Raw genomic sequence first — 16,203 nt, forward strand, 5'->3', positions numbered from 1 at the left:
GGTGGTCTGACCCCAAAGTCCTTCCTCTTGTCTGCCCCACCTCACTGCCCGCAAGACACAGAGCAGTGAGTGAGCAGTGCCACTGGGAGGACTCCAGCAAGAGCAACGAGGGTGCCGCCCAGGACGGGGGGGGGGCTCGACGAGAGAGAGCACGCGAGCGTCCGCCGCTTGGCAGACTCTCTGGAGCTGAGTCAAGAAGTGTCTGTATTCTCCGTTTCCCTTTTTTTCTGGCGGGGGGAGGGTGGGGATGGTCACCCAGCAGGGCTCTCATTATCGTCTCCAAACCAACATGATGAAATAAACCACATGAGGGCAAGGCCGACAGTTCTCAGCATCCAATTCGTGATGACCCATCCCGTGTGTCCCGAGCTAAACCACTGGCCCCATGCACACACGGAACCACAAAAGGAAGACCCCAGGGTCCTTCGCCACCTGCCGCGGAGGCCGAGGCTGGAGGCCGAGCCACCGAGACCGAGGACGCGCCAAGGTTGGGCTCCTTACCTGCAGCCCGCGGAGGGCTCAGACCTTCCAGCCTTTGGGAGCACCCTGCCTTGTGCACCACCACCGACAACACTGACATCAGACCCGAGAGCTTGGAAACGGGGGACTGGGCTACAGGACCTTGACAAGATAGGCCACAGTTGAAGACCATCCTGGACGCGCTGACATTTCGTTATTCCCAGCGACTCCCTGCTTCTCTTTCTCCCGGGAGAGACAGCGCTTGTAACGTGAAAAGAAAGACCTCGCTCTCTCCACCGACAGAAGACAACAGGGGTCAAGCCTGCGTGCGGGGCACCGTGATGGCGCCGCAGGGGACGGGGCCCAGAGGCGGATGCATGCCCAGTGGCGTGGGCGCTCCCGCTGCCCAGACAATGGCCGTCGCCGGGCAGCAGAGCCCCGGGCGTCGAGCCATGCATCAGCCGGGACTCTTGGCAGCTGGCGCAGCAGCCTCAGCAACAGTCTGGCCAGCGGGTACTGGGGGCTCTGAGAGCTCGACCACTGTCCAGCCCAGAGACGGCCTCCAGGGCTGGCTCTTCTGGTAAAAGTGAGTGAGCGTCACCCCTCACCAGCCCGCAGAGGCCCCTGCAGGCACTGCCGCGGTTGGGGTAACTTGCAAACGCACAAACAACTAAATGGCTCCAGCCAAAGGGCTATGGAGGGCGTGAGAGTCCCAAGACTTCAGGTCCCAGGGACCAGCGCGCCCCACCCCCACCTCCTGGGTCTGAGGACCCCACATGGCCTTGGGGTTCACATGGGGACAGAAGAGCTCTGGCTGTAGAGCTACCTCAGGGCTCAAAGAAGCACCCCACCTCTGATGGAGGGGGGGGACCCCACCAACATGCAGCAAGTTTTCTCTGCAAATGCCTCCCGCTCCAAGAGGTGTGCACGAGCTAACCAGACTCAAACAGGGGTCTTCCAGAGCCACATAACACGTGGCGGGGGTGTCTCCAGAAATGGGAAATGGTCTTAGGGACACAGAGGACCCTGGCGCTTCGTGTGGCTTGTGGGCTGCTTCCTTAATGGGCCTGAGCCTCAGTTTCCTGATCTGTAAAAGGGGCAAATGCCACCCACCCCACCCGCTCCACGTGAAGAGGATCACGTGAGATGAACACGGACACTGCCAAGTATGAGGAGCTCGGCTCGCAGGTCTGAAATACTAGGAATAAATGAGAGGTGAATCGTGCAGCTAATTTGTAGCAGGCCGTTTCGGCGTGTGAGGAACAGACAGATCGGTTCAGGACAAGCAGAGAAACAGGGTTGTGTGTGTCTTTCCTGTCACATGAGGCAGCTCTGTGCGAGCCGCAGAAGGTATCTGCCATGAGCACCCTTTTGGGCTAGGCTGATGTCCTTGCTCCTGCTTGCTTGGGACCTTTGCGGGAAGCACCCTGATGGGAGGGGCGATCTGCCCAGAGCCATCCCCTTTCCCCCCATCCCAAAGCCATAATGCGCCTCCACCCCACTATGAAGGAATCCCAGAGAGACACGTGAGATGCGATTAAGTATTAATCACTGTGTCATTTCTGCCTCTTTGCAGCCCCAAGGACTGTAGCCCACCAGGCTCCTCTGTCCATGGGATTCTCCAGGCAGGGATACTGGAGTGGGTTGCCATGCCCTCCTGCAGGAAATCTTCCTGACCGAGGGATCAAACCTGGGTCTGCTGCATTGCAGGTGGATTCTTTACCGTCTGAGCCACCCGGGAAATAGTTACAGGCTGTGTGGATGGCTGCTATGGCCTGGTGCAGGTGGGCGGCTCTGGGAGGCAGGAGGGAGCCCCTTGCTGAGAGCAGTGTGGGAGGTGATGAGGCACCCCCCTCCCCCACCCCCTGGGCCGGGGCTCCCACGCAATCTGCCATCTGACAGCCCCCACGCACTGGCTGGTGAAACGGAACATCTGTCCTCGCAGCTGGACAGCTTCCTGGGAAGTCTGGGGGGAGGCATTATGTTTTCCTCTTGAATTCACTTTCAACACTGGGCCAGCTCACTCCACTGGGAGGAAAGTCCTCGCTCTGTGCCAGGCATCACGTGGCTGCATGCGGAGCTCCTGGGAGCCAAGACCCTGCTCCCCAGAGCAGGAGACAGAGCTGGTGGGGGAGTCCTGTCTGCCTCACAGAGGGCCAACACTGGCTCAACAGTGCAGGTGACTCGGGCCGTTCAAAGGACCCAAAAAAGGTCCCCATCACAGCTGGAGGCTTAGCGGGCGGTGGGAGGTCTCCTGTGGACCCCCAGCCTGTGCAACGCCTTCCACCAGTGGGATGTGGTTCTTTCCCTTCTTTCTTGTTTTCCATTCAGTTCCTTTGCTCCCTTTCTTCTCTTTCTCACTCCTTTTTTAAAAACACGTCATTAAATTGTAACCAAGCAGAGACATAATGAAGGACAGAGGAGCCTGATGTGCTGCAGTCCATGGGGTCGAAAGAGTCAGACACAGCTGAGCGACTGAACGACGAGAGACGGAACTAACGCAGCCCAAGAAAACACCGTTGGTCCCTAATGATGTTCAGTGAGAGCAGCGGGTTCAGGGCTCAGACAGACCTGGGGCGACTTGGCCGTCAACTGGTCACGATGGCCACTTCATGGCCCTGACCTTAGCTTCCTTGCCTTGGGCTGCAAGGAGATCAAATCTGTCCATCCTAAAGGAGATCAGTCCTGAATATTCATTGGAAGGACTGATGCTGAAGCTGAAGCTCCAATACATTGACCACCTGATGCGAAGAACTGACTCTTGGAAAAGACCCTGATGCTGGGAAAGATTGAAGGTGGGAGGAGAAGGGGGCAACAGAGGATGAGATGGTTGGATGGCATCACTGACTCGATGGACATGAGTTTGGGTAAACTCCAGGGGTCGGTGGTGGACAGGGAGGCCTGGTGTGCTGCAGTCCATGGGGTCGCAAAGAGTCAGACACAACTTAGGGACTGCATGGCAGCTAACAGGGCTATGTTGAGACAGAACCCCAGCACACGATGCATTTGTGGCAGCTATGCCATCGCCAATCCTGACCCTGATCCTCATCCTCGATGCCAGTGTCCCCCGCCCACCCCTCCCTGAGTCCCCAGGCCCGGCTACTCTCATTCTGTAGGCTCATTTCTCCAAATGCACAAGTGGGATGAAGGCGCCAGAACAAAGTGTTGCTAAATTAAAAACAACTTTTGATGACTTGGCAATAGAAAGTTAAATAGTAAATACATTAATTAAAATGCATACATTTTTAAAGCTCACTGAAAGTATCATCTTAAACCAATTAAGAGAAGGGCATGTCAACCCACTCCAGTATTGCCTGGAGAATCCCTGTGGACAGAGGTGCCTGGCAACTTCAGTCCATGGGGTTGCAAAGAGTTGGACACGACTGAAGTGACTTGGTGGTTTAGTCGCTAAGTGGAGTCTGACTCTGTGACCCCATGAACTGTAGCCCACCAGGCTCCTCTATTCATGGGATTTCCCAGGCAAGAAACACTGGAGTGGGTTGCCATTCGGCTTCCTAGGTGGCCCTAGTGGTAAAGAACCTGCCTGCCAATGCAGGAGAAGTAAGAGATGCGGGTTCAATCCCTGGATCGGGAAGATCCCCTGGAGGAGGACGGGGCAACTCACTCCAGTATTCTTACCGCTGAGATTGCTGAGTGGTTAAGCACTGGACTTAAGATCCGATGGACATGTGTCTGCGTGGGTTCGAACCCCACTCCCAGCAGTAGTGACTTAGCAAACTGATTAAATGGCCCAGGGACTCAACGTCACCGCCCGGACTTTGTTTCTGGCAAGTCGGGAGATTAAACTGACGGCTTCTCCAGCCTGAGGTGTGTCCCTCTCTCCCTTGAGAGATGAGTGGACGGTCGGTTTGCTGCCAAGATGGGGAGAAGGGGCTGCACGTGGACTTGAAACACACACATGCACACACGCGCATGCTCACACACATGCGTGCTACACACATGCACGCCCCCACCCCCGAGGCACTTCCGGCGGATATGGTCCAGCCAGATAGGAAAACCTTATAAAAACAGAACGTCTCAAATGCACCCCATCACACCCATCGTCACCCCCGAGGGCTGTCCGGGGAAAGCTGGACGAGAGGACTCACGGCCCCTGAGAGCGCCTGCCCCTCTCACGGCCCCCTGATAGTCAAGTGGGGGCTGACTGTGTTCCTGTTCATCCCGCCGTGGGGCTGAAGCTCGGCAGAGAGCAGGCGCTCTGTAAGGTCCATTTCATAAAGTAACTAATAAGCCCAAGTTCCAGAACATTAAAAGAGTTTGGGTCATTACTCAGGGTTCAAATAGGAATTCACTTGCCTTTCGATAGAAAAGGTGTAAATATCCCGATTTAAAAAAAATAAAATATGAAGATCACCCCTGGTAAGAACAAAGCGGGACTTCCCTGGCAGTCCAGTGATTAAGACCCTGTGTTTCTGCAGGGGCCATGGGTTCAATCCCTGGTCGGGGAATTTAGACCCACAAGCTGCACAGTGCAGCCAAAAAAAAAAAAAATTGGTAAACTGAATCTCTGTGGCACAATTCAGCTAAGAGACTTAGTGTGAGGAGTTCTCTGTCTCGGATCTCGGCCTCATCAGATGCTAGGGAGCAATTTCATAAGCCGATTTACCGCCTAGCCCCCTCCTAGGGGCCGGTCCCTGTGTGTGTGAGTGACGTGTTACCAGCAGATCAGAGGCTGAGTCAGCCAGTTCTCCCCACAGACGAGGACACCTTCAAGGCTGGAGCACAGGCACCCTGACGGAAAAACATCACTGTCTGCCTGCTCCTACCTTCCTGTGCCTCAGCTTCCCCATGGGTGACATGGGGGCTGGTCTGGACGACCTCTGAGGGTCCTGGGGTTCACGAGCCCCGCCCTCTCTGATCCCTCGGGAAGATCTGGGTCCTCTGCTTCTCCGATCAAGGGGCAACAGTAAGAGGCATCACCTCCTGGAAGCCCAGGAGTTCCCAGTCATCTTTCACTTTGTTGGGAAGAGGCAGAAATACACAGAGCACAGGGCCTATTGCAGTCAAGGAGAACATTTATAAAACAGACAGACCATGGGCTTGTCAGTAAGCCACAGCCAGTGCGTGCTCAGTCGTGTCTGACTCTCTGCGACCCCACAGACTGCAGCCCACCAGGCTCCTCTGTCCAGAGGATTTCCCAGGCAAGAATATTGCAGTGGGTTGCCATTTCCTCCTCCAGGGGATCTTTCCGACCCGGGGATCGAACCTGCATCTCTTGTGTCTCCTGCACTGGCAGATGGATTCTTTACCAATTGCGCCACCTGGGAAGCCCAGTAAGCCACAAAAAAAAACACACCTTCTTTGGCCATGCTGCGTGTCAGGCAGTATCTTAGTTTCCTGACCAGGAATTGAACCCACGCCCCCTGCATTAGAAGCGTGGAGTCTCAACCACTGGACCACCCAGGAAGTCCAGAACACACACTTTGATAGCTTTCACCCCACAGCACCCTTCCAGTTGTCAGCAGGGGTCGTGGCCGTCTTGGGGAGGCCTCTGGGCAAGAACTTTAAGCATGGGAGCTCCCCTTCCCGTGTTTCTACGGATTTAATACCAATCCCGCATCACGACAGTTTAGAATGCAATTTCACGTTCATTACCCAACCCAGGTCCCCGCAACCAGACTGTCCAAAAGGCAGGATGGAGGATAGGTCCTGTTTTGCAGACGAGGAAACAGAGGCTCAGGATGGTGAAGCAACACACCCCAAATCATCAGAAATTCTCTGATGAAACAGAGGTGAGACCTGGAGCCCCCTGGCCCCTGAACAGCTGACTCCTGCAGGCTCAGTGGAGCGCAGACGGCAGGTCACGTCTGGGAGGGACATCGGAGGCGGGGCCGGGTGGGAGTGGCGCGGTGAGACACCCTCGCCAGCAGACATCACCTGCCCCTATTTGCTGAGGCTTGGAATCCCTTTAACCAAAGGCCAAGTCATGAATTCTACCATCAGAGATTCTCAAAACACAGGACTTACATTCTCACGGAGGGCTCAAGGACTGATTCTGGTTTGTGCTGTTTTCCAAAGACCAGGCTGGGCCACCCTGGGGTCCAGGCACCTCCGTCCCTCACCATCTGGGCTAAAGTCAGGCTGGCTGCTCCCCTCAAAGCAGTGTCCCCGAAGCCACACGCGGGGACCAGCTCGCGGTTACAAGCCCTCATCTGCAGCCCGGCCCTCGAGTCAGCCCTGGGTTCACACGCACACAGAGATGCTTACTCGGACACACCCTCCACTGCAATTTACGAAGGGGCCTCCCGGGATCCCGCCGGCAAACGCCACATACCTAACGTTCAGGCCGCAGCCCCTGCGGTACCCTCCCCGTCATGTATCAAAGCACAGCAAGAGCAAGCATTCAGAAGCAAAGGCACCGACAGGCATGCAGGGCAAACGCAGCAGCAGAGCACTCCGACTGCATGTACCATGCTGCTTGTAGATGGGGGGTTTCCTATAGATGTTATCTTTGACGCCAGTGTCTGGGAAAGGAGAAAGGGAAAAAAAAGGAGAGAGACAGCAGGGTGAGCAAGCACACCGTGATGATTTCCATTCTCCCGCCATCCGTCAGCAAGCAGCCCGTCACCCAGCGCCCCCAGCAAGGATCGGGGAGCCCAGCAACGGGCGCCCAGGCCCCACACACCTCAGCTGCACTCAGCCCAGATGCCACCCACCGTTGTGAAGGGGGCAGAGGGCCGGAGGGGACCAGGGCAGGTGTCCAGGGACAACCTGTCTCCAGTCCACTCCCGGAAGGGCAGCTGCGCCTCCCCGGGGTTTGTGGGGCTTCGGGAGAGGCTCAAATACGTGCCGGTTTGGGGATGTGCACACCACCCATCTGTGGATTTTTAAAGCATCTCAGAATTGGGGGGTGGGGGATGAAGAAGCTTGGGGAACATGCGACTCCCAAGAGGTAACAGCAGACGCCCACCCCGACAGCTCAGGGGTGGCCCGTCTGCCTGGTGGGTGGCCGTGCGTCCTGGGCGCCTACCTGGGACGTGGAAGTGGCGAGGAGCCTGCTGGTAGGTGGAGGGGGGAGGCTTGCTGTCTGAGAGCACGGAGAGGCTGGGGGTGCTCCGGCCACTTTCACTGCCTCCAGACGGAAGAGCGAAGACGGCAGACAGAGGCGGGAGGGGAAAGCAGAGGAGAGCATTTCAAGCGTGAGAGCTTCAGGAGCCCCTGTCTCCCCTGCCTGGTGGGGCCTCTGCGCCCTCTGCCCAGGGGAGGGAGTGTGACCCCCGCTCCACCGACACCTCTAGATGAGGCCCCACGACTCGTTAATCCAACCTTGAGGAACCGCCTTCCATGGCCCCAGGGTGGGGGAACAGGTGTGCCCAGGGCAAGGCCCAGCCTGCTTCGAAGTTCCCAGGATGGCTGGCCGGGCCATCGACAGTGCCCTCCTTTCCCTGGGTGCGGGGTGGGGCATGGCCAGGCGGCTGCCTGAATCTAGAAAATCACAAATTCACCAAGACTAAGCACCCTCACCTCTTCCTAAGTATCCTTGTGTAAAAAGATGCTGAATTCTTGGGAGGATTCACAAATCAGCCATTCACAACAGGGGCTGAAGTGCTAGAATTCATCGACATCTGTCTTTTAAAAGCCACGGAGGACAATTTTATCAGCTACGGGAGAAAAAGAGGCAACTGGTGTTCATCAGCTACCGTGTTCCCAAATAAAGCAGTTTTTTTTTTTTTGGCCAGATTGAAGGGGAAGAGCCCTCTGATTTTGGCTCCGACTTTTATCCCATCTAGATCTGTCAGTTCAGTTTTTGCGGACAAGGTTGGATTATCAAGTCCAAGACTTCAGACAGCCGTGGTGACCTTCCCCGCCCTGCCCCCACACCTCCTGAAGGGATGGCACACGGCTCGTCTCAGCAGGACACACAATGGCACAACTCATTCCCCCTTTGAGCTCAGAGAAAGTCACGGGACAGCTGGGTGAAAGGAAAGGGACGCCTTGACCTGAAAACACCCCAGACTGGGAGTCACAGGACCCCAAGGCGACACGCGATGAGGCAGCGCGGGCCGGCCTGGAGGTGCGCTAACGGGGGTGGAGCGGCAGACGGGCTTAGGGGGTGCTCTTGCCTTGGGGTGGTATGCTGAGGACCCCGGGGGGCCTGAGGGGCAGGGTGGGCACAGCAGACCACAACCAGCTCCCCAGACTGACTGCAGCTTCCAGCAGCTTCCCGCCAGGGCACCAGTTTCACCTGTCAGCATGGACGGAACGTCGGGTAGAGAACTGTACCCCCCGGGGAGGGGATGTGAAGCCTGCTTTTCCCTTAGCATCGCCCTCCAGCACAGCTCACAGCCTTCTGGAGCCTCAGGCTAGGCTGCACTTCCCAGTGGGTAGACGATGCCCATGGGTGTGTGAAGGAAACCGCAGACCTGCCCTGCTGGCCGTGACTCATCACCCCCAGGGCACAGAACATGCGGAATCCAGAGCTTCACACTCATCTGCTCGAACCCAGAGCAGCTGAGGACGGCCTGACCCTGCTGTGCCAGGGCGTCTTGGCCCAGCCTCCCATGGCTTGTTTCTCTCTGCTCCTCCCCGGTGGGGCAGACTCCAGCACGCCATGGGACCCCATCCTCCCCAGTCCTCAGGGTCACCGTGCAGCATCCGACTTCACAAGCAAGACTCTTGTGTATGTGTGCATGTGAGTGCATGTGTGTACGTGTGTATGTGTGTGCATGCACGTGTGTGCATGAATGTATGTGCATGTCTCTCTGTGTGCGTGTGTGTACACGTGCATGTGTGCATGTGTGTGCGTGTGTGTGAATGTGTGCGTGTGTGTGCATGCACGTGTGCGCGTGAATGTGTGTGTATGTCTCTCTGTGTGTCTGTGTGCATGTGTGTGTGTGCATGCACATGTGTGTGTGCATGTCTCTGTGTGTGTCTGTGTACATGTGTACACATGTGCATGTGTGTGTGTGTGTGCACACACACGCATGTGTGTCTGAGGAGGACTGTGGCTTTCACTGGGGTCAGGGGGCAGGTCACACCCCCCTCACACCGGCCATCCAGGGCCCTCTTCACTGGCCACCAGACTAGGACCTGACCCAATCTGTCTCTGCTCATCGCTCCTCCTCCCCCAACCCCTGGGGGACCCCCTTTCCAATCTTCCCGCTTGTCCAGACTCCACCTGGGTCGAGGCTCAGGTGCAAAGCCTTTCCAGGGGACACAGCCCAGCCGGCCATTCCCTTCTCGGAACACATGCCCGCCCGCCCAGTCACCGTGCCACAAATCCACAGTGAAGTGCACACTCGCATAGAGCCCACGTGGGGCCTCGAAGAGCACTTTCCCCACGACCGCCTTCTGCAGGGCCCTGGGTGCTGGCGAGACTGAGCCCTGGGCACTGCCTTCCCCGTGGGTCCTGGTGGCCAAAACCCCCACCACCGATGTCACCAGGGGTGGGAGAATGCCAGAGGCAAGTCCAGCCATGCGGCGACGCTGAAACAGCACAGAGCTCCTCATGCCCGGACATGTGGCCCCTCCTGGAGGCGGGTCAGCACGGAGGTCACTTCCGACCTCTGCTATGGACGGTCCTCAGCGCCCTCAGGGAGCCGTGAGGACCTTGGGGCGTGCCATCCGGAGCCCAGGAAGCCCTGGCCCGTGAACAGCCATCTCCCCTGCCCATTGGAGTCCGTGCTTTGTTGCAGAGCAGTTCCGGGCGACACGGAGGTTTCCTGGGAATCCCACGCGGTTCCATCTTACGTGCAGCCGGCGGGTGGCCACCCCGGTGTCGTCCAGATGCCTTGCTGCACTCAGATTTCACCCGTTCTCCACTCGCGTCCCTTGGGTATCCCAGGACCTGTCCAGGATGCCAGTAGACACGGTCTTCATGCCCCTCCAGGCCCCTTGGGGCTGTAACTGCTTCTCACTGTCTGGGCACCTCATGACCTGGGCAGTTTTGAGAAGTGCCGCGTGGGTGTCTGGCAGACCGCCCCTCAGGGAGGATTTGCCGGGTGTGTTCTCATGACCAGATGGGGTCACGGGTTTGGGGGGAAGAACCCGGAGGGGAGGCGCCCTCCCCCCATTGTCAGAGGTGCTGCTGTCCACGTGAACTGGCACTGCAACTGACCTTGACCCCATGGCCGAGGTCGTGCTGGCCCAGGATTCTGCACATCTGGCTCCTCTCCACCCCCAACTCTGTGCTCTGCAGGGAAACTGCCAGGCACAGCCCCCACCTGACGGCAGGGAGGAGGGCACCCCTCCTGAAGGGCAGAGGGTCCCCATGAATCACTGGGGTCTCTTCTGCCGGGAGTTGGTCTCTTTTCCCCATTGGTTTTTTACTCGGTCATGCCTGTACATGGCTGTGAACTCATGGACGTTTGTACTTTGCTTTCCGATCCAGCACCATGCCCTTCATTCCGCTGCTCAGCTGTCCACACTCAGCCCTTGGGAATGCCCCAACTTGGCTCTGCGGATCTTCTCAAGGTGATCAGAGGCAAGGCCAGCCCCCAGCCCCTACAGGGCTCCCATGGGACACCATGATGCGGGCAGGTTCCACCTGCCTAGCCTGCTGCCTCAGGCCACCTGGGCCGACCACGGCCACCAGGCAGGCGGCCCCAGAAGGGAGTGAGATGAAGAGGTGCTGCCAGGCGCTGCCAGCGGGTGGGCAAGGGGGCTCCGACAAGGGGGCTCCGACGAGAGGCCCCACCTCTGCAGCCCCTCTTCTGTCCCTCACACTGTGGGCGGGGGCTCACGGGTCACTTTCCCCTGCCGCCCAGCAGCATGGTTCTGCCAGCATCACCTCTTTTTGCACTCACCTGCTGGTCCCTGTGGCTTGCTCCTTAACAGGTGAGAGGTCAGGGACTCACACTGTCCCGGGAGATACACCAGGGACTGAAATTTATACTTGAGTGCAAATGGCTGCCACGGGCACCTATGCTGCACACGGGCCTTGACAGGAGGGTGGCCCCGGGTGCCAGGACACGGTGGGAAGGTGTGTCTGTGAATGGAAGGGTGAGGTGGGGACGGAGGGGCATGTGACCAGGTCAGGGCAAATGCTGGTCCCTCCTGGGTGAACCCTCCATCTGTAGCATAGTCTAGAGGGAAAATCTCCAGCTGGGCAGCCAAGGAAGCTGAGCTGCTGCAAGGAGCGGCCAGGGAAGGCTTTCCCGGAGTGCAAGTGGACACCAGGCCCCATGACCAGCTGAGAGGAAGGCAGGTGGCCCTCGGCACGGCTCGCCACAGAATGCCCACAGGCTGCGATGCACTAGACCGCGTGGCCCTTGGGGAAAAGGAGCAGTCCCACAGCCTGCAGGTGGACACACCTGGTGAGCGAGGGCCTGCCTCTGGGCCCAGCCCAGTGAGCTGTCCCTGTGCCTCAGTCACCCCAGGGGTAGTCTGGGAAGGGGCTGGGGCTCCTGAGGTCACGGGCGGCCCTGAAAGTCAGCAGCAGGCAGACCCGGGGGTGCCAGGCATCCCCCACCTCCTGCACAAGAAAGGAGGGTTGGGGCTTTGCCCAATTCCTGCCCAAAGAGAACTGGGGAAAGAGCAGGCAGAAGGGAAGCAGGGTGGCCCACCGTGGAGCCCGTGCCCACCCGGAGCAGACCGCAGGGCACCGTGCCCCCTCCCCGACCTGAGGGGTGCCCTTGGAGAGGCTGTGATAGTTTCTGAGCCATGTTTTGGTGGAGAGTGGAAGGGCAGTCCCCGGGGCCGCCTGGGCGGATGTGGACAAAGCTGTTTCCCAGGAGGTCAGCCCAGCTCCCAGGGTGGGGCAGCTTGCCCGGCCTCGCCTCTGGGCTGTACCTCTGCCAAGGACCCAAAGCAGGGCCACATCGGGCGGGAGGAAAGCCGTGTGCTCAGCTTTCTGACCTTCGAGACAAGAAGGGGCGCCTGCTTGGGTGACCTGCAGGGACGCGTATAAATGTCAAGCTCCCTCTGGTTTGCAGTGTGTCTTCTGTCCGCTTCTGGGTGAGGCCACAGCCCGGCCACATGACACCCTTGTCCACACGGATGCACGCGAGCCACGCTGTTCTCCTGCTCACAAGATCTGGGGGCTCTGCTCCTTCTCAGAAAAGCCAGGACGTCCAAAAAGTCTGGGAGCTGGGTGGCCAGGTCCACAGACAGGAGGGGAAGGCACCCCACTGACCAGGGGGTTCTCTTCTCAGTTAGACCAACGGGGTCACTCAGATGGGTGATGATGATGCATGTTAGAACCGTCCAAGTTCCAAGGAGCCGGGATGGGTGACCATCAGTGATGCATTAATCCCGCTGGGCTGGCCTCTCCCAGTCCCTCGGGGTCAGAAGGTTCTCCTGAAACATTCGGCACTCAGCAGTCATGAGGAACGGGGACCCTAACTCACTCCGGGGGAACCAACAGACCACCACTGCTCCTCTTGTGCTCTGGGGGATCTTCCGGGGTGTATCAGTCAGCTAGGGCTGCATAACAAAGCACCTCAGTTGCCCAGCTTGCACAGCAGACATTCATTTCTCCCAGGAACGGAGGCCGGAAGTCCCAGATCAAGGTCTGGCTGGGCTGGGTCTCAGGTGCAGCCTCTCTCATCGGCGGAAGACACTGCTCTGGCCTCACACAGCCTTTCCTCTGAGCACACGCAGACAGACTGTTCTGCTCCAAAAAGGCCACCCACCCCATCGGATTAGGGCCCCGCCTTTATGACTTCACACAACCCTAATAGTCTCCTGCTGCTGCTGCTGCTGCTGCTGCTAAGTCACTTCAGTCGTGTCCGACTCCGTGTGACCCCATAGATGGCAGCCTACCAGGCCTCCCCGTCCCTGGGATTCTCCAGGCAAGAACACTGGAGTGGGTTGCCATTTCTTTCTCCATATAATCTCCTAAAGACACTTTTTCCAAACACAGGCTCACAGGGGCTTAGGACATCAACAAATGACTCTGAGGTCACAATTCAGTCCATAACACAGGAACTGGCCCTTTTCCTGGACTGATTCACATACAGGTGCCTGGGCAGGGGTGGGGCAGATGGTCAGGTCTGCGCCCTGGGAGGAGCTGCAGCCACGTGGGGTGCCTGGCCACCATGAACTGAAGCCGCGGACACCTCCTGATAACTGTGGCGAGCAGTCCCCCACGCCTGCCGAGCTGAGGGGGAAATAACATGGGGTGACTTAGGTAAAGGCTCTGGAGCCAGCCCAAGGTGGGCGTTGGGTAGGTCCTAGAACCCTCTCCCCGCCTTGCCGCTCGCTTTTCTGACACAACAAGCTGCCTCCTGGGAACACGGACACACCAACAGAGCTGAACACACAAGACACACAGCGGGGAGCACAGGCGTGAGACAGGGGCTCGGGGAAGCCATGCGGCAGCAGGCACAGGACGGCAAGACACGGACGCTCTGTGGGCGGCCTGGGGCACAGCCCGCAGCCTCGCGCGCCTTACCTCGGAAGTACGGGATGTAATGATGTCTGAACACGGAAGAAGGGCTTGGGTGTTGGGACAGGGACAGGCAGCTACTGGTACCGACGCTCGCAGTACCAGCTGCGGGTGACAGAGAGCAAGTCAGAGTCAGCCCGCCCGGCCACACGGCCGCAGAAGAGCCCCAGGCCCCGCTCTGCCGTCTCGACCCAAGAACACACACCTTTCTGAGGCACCTCGAGGGGGTGGGCCGCCAAGCACACTCGGGGCGCCTCTGCTCCGGGCTCAGAGGGAGGAAGGCCTGCCTGCTGGGGTCAGGGTGCCCAGGCTGGGTGGGAGCAGCTGGCTCCCTGGGTCCTGCCCACTGCCCCATGAAGGGGTTTTCTTGGGATCCGGGACCCAGGCAGAGGGCGGTTAGCCGGACTGGGGAGGGGTCAGTCACCGGATAGGCACCAGGCCTCGCCCAGGAGTCAGGCCTTGACCCTGGGGTGGCCATCCAGCCAAGCACCTGCTGGCCAGCCCAGGTGACCCAAATACAGTGGCCAAGGGTCAGCAGAGGGGTCCTCAGAGAGGCTGATGGCCCTTCTCCCTGACCTACTCACCTACCTGGTCAGTCACCCACTCATTCCCTCACTCACTTGCTAATTCACCCTCTCACTCACCCACCCACCCACTCACTTACTCATCTACTCATTCATTCACCCACTCATTCATTCATTCACCCACTCATTCATTCATTCACCCATTCATTCATTCATTCACCCACTCATTCATTCACTCACCTACTCATTCATTTCCTGAGTCAGTCATCATTCATTCACTCACTCACTCATTCATTCACCCACTCACTCATCTGTCCATTCATTTATCCACTCATTTGTTCATTCACCCACTCTCTCACTCACTCACCTACTCATTCATTCACTGAGTCCATCACTCATCTCTCACCACTCACTCAGTCACCAACTTTCCAAACTTTTATTGAGCAGGATGTACCAGGCACATGGCAGGGAGGTAATGAAAATAACTTTGCCAATGAATGGAGCTTTGATTTTTCCACAAGCACTGCGAAACTCAAGAGCTGAGTTCATGGAGGTGAGAATGGAGCCGTGCAACAGCTGGCCGAGGAGGAGATGCTTGGAAAAATCCCTCAAAAAAGCAGCCTCTGTGTGGAGTCCCTGTGACTCTGACACACAGAAGCAGCTCAGAGTTTTAAAAGGGAAGGGAAAGCAATACACAGCTGGGTGCCAGGCAGGGGATGAGGCCGGGGCCAGGGAGAGAGGACCCTCCTCAGGCTTCTCCCCACGGCTGTCTTTGGGGCCACTGACCCAGAAACAGGTGAAGCGTCCATGCGTATGCTGATACCAGCTTCTGTCTGTTGATTTTGCCTTCATAGCGCAAACCTTCCTAGAATTCCGTGAGCTCGGAGCTCAGTGACTCCTGCACTCTGTGTGGTTTTACCTTCCTGACACTAACACATGAGGTGGGTTCTACGTGCTCAGCACGGCCTCGTGCGTTTCCCAGGATGGCTCCTCTAACCAACAGGGAAACCCACCGCCTCTGCACATCACCTCCCCACCCAGGCCGTGGAGGGCCTTTTGCTTCTGCCACTAAAAGCACAGCTCTCCATCTCCCAGCCCGTCCTTTCTCCAGCTGTGCAAAGTACAAGACAGACTCCTCAAAGCAACAAGAAGCACAGGTTCAGGGGGGTAAAAGGAGCTGTGGGGGTGGGGGCAAGTACCTGGACGGCTATAGTGCTGGGGCGACCGCGAGGTCGGGGTGTAACGGCCGAGGCTGACCGACCCGGTGGAGCTGGGGCTGGAGGTCCGGCATTGCTTGTAGGAGCGGTCGTCCTGCTCCCCCTGGGAGGAAGACAGCCCGGTGAACGCTGAGCCAGGAGTACCACCCGCCCCGTCCCACCCTTCCGCCCTCCGAGCGCTAGCCGCGTGCCTGACCCAGGAGGCTGACTCGACGTGGACCCGGGATGGAGTCCCACACCTGCACCCGCCAGGACCCTTCTGGAGAGCCGGGCGGGGAGCTGGCCTTGGTGCTGACGCTCCCTTCGACCTGACATCCTTTAGCAGCTATCAGGTGCTGGAGGGCGGGATGGTACCCATCCCTCCACAGCACCTCCTTGTGGCTGGGCTCCGAGGGTGGGTAAAGGCACCTGGCTCCCCCCACTTCCTTCAGTCCCCCTCTTGCCCAACCCTCGGCCCCCAAGGGTCCTCGGGAGACACTCAGACCCACGGAGATTCTGTAACCAGCCTCGACAGGGGCTCCCCAGGTGTGGGAGGTGAGAAGCCCCCGAACCCCGGGCCCAGAAGCTCAGTTGAGCCAGACGCACAGTCACCGACAGCACAGACTCCACTCAAGCAGGACGGGCCGCTCTCTCGAGCGCTCAGAGCGGGTGGCGT

At 58.4% G+C, this 16,203-nt stretch overlaps 1 protein-coding gene and 1 non-coding gene across 25 annotated transcripts in view; one reads left to right on the forward strand and one right to left on the reverse strand.

Moving 5' to 3' along the window:
• The window catches only part of ABLIM2 (actin binding LIM protein family member 2), a 168,880-nt gene that overhangs the window by 43,837 nt on the left and 108,840 nt on the right, over positions 1–16,203 (reverse strand). For 7 of the 24 annotated variants that reach the window (XR_009494981.1, XR_009494977.1, XR_009494976.1 and 4 more), the window contains 5 exons: positions 15,531–15,651; positions 13,814–13,912; positions 7,451–7,552; positions 6,891–6,944; positions 502–621 (listed from right to left, as the gene is read on the reverse strand). Coding sequence is in view for 3 of the 24 variants with exons in the window: in XM_059887829.1 (XP_059743812.1) it covers positions 502–621; positions 6,891–6,944; positions 7,451–7,552; positions 13,814–13,912; positions 15,531–15,651 (496 nt within the window). In the remaining 21 variants the exon portion in view is untranslated. The remainder of the gene's footprint in view (positions 1–501; positions 622–6,890; positions 6,945–7,450; positions 7,553–13,813; positions 13,913–15,530; positions 15,652–16,203) is intronic. The other 17 variants (XR_009494994.1, XR_009494993.1, XR_009494992.1 and 14 more) reach the window with 5 other exon arrangements.
• On the forward strand, positions 4,100–4,181 carry TRNAL-UAA (transfer RNA leucine (anticodon UAA)). Its single transcript has one exon. It is a non-coding gene; the product is annotated as a tRNA-Leu (tRNA).

The sequence above is a fragment of the Bos taurus genome, chromosome 6 (assembly GCF_002263795.3).
Source record: "Bos taurus isolate L1 Dominette 01449 registration number 42190680 breed Hereford chromosome 6, ARS-UCD2.0, whole genome shotgun sequence".
Taxonomy (NCBI): Eukaryota; Metazoa; Chordata; class Mammalia; order Artiodactyla; family Bovidae; genus Bos; species Bos taurus.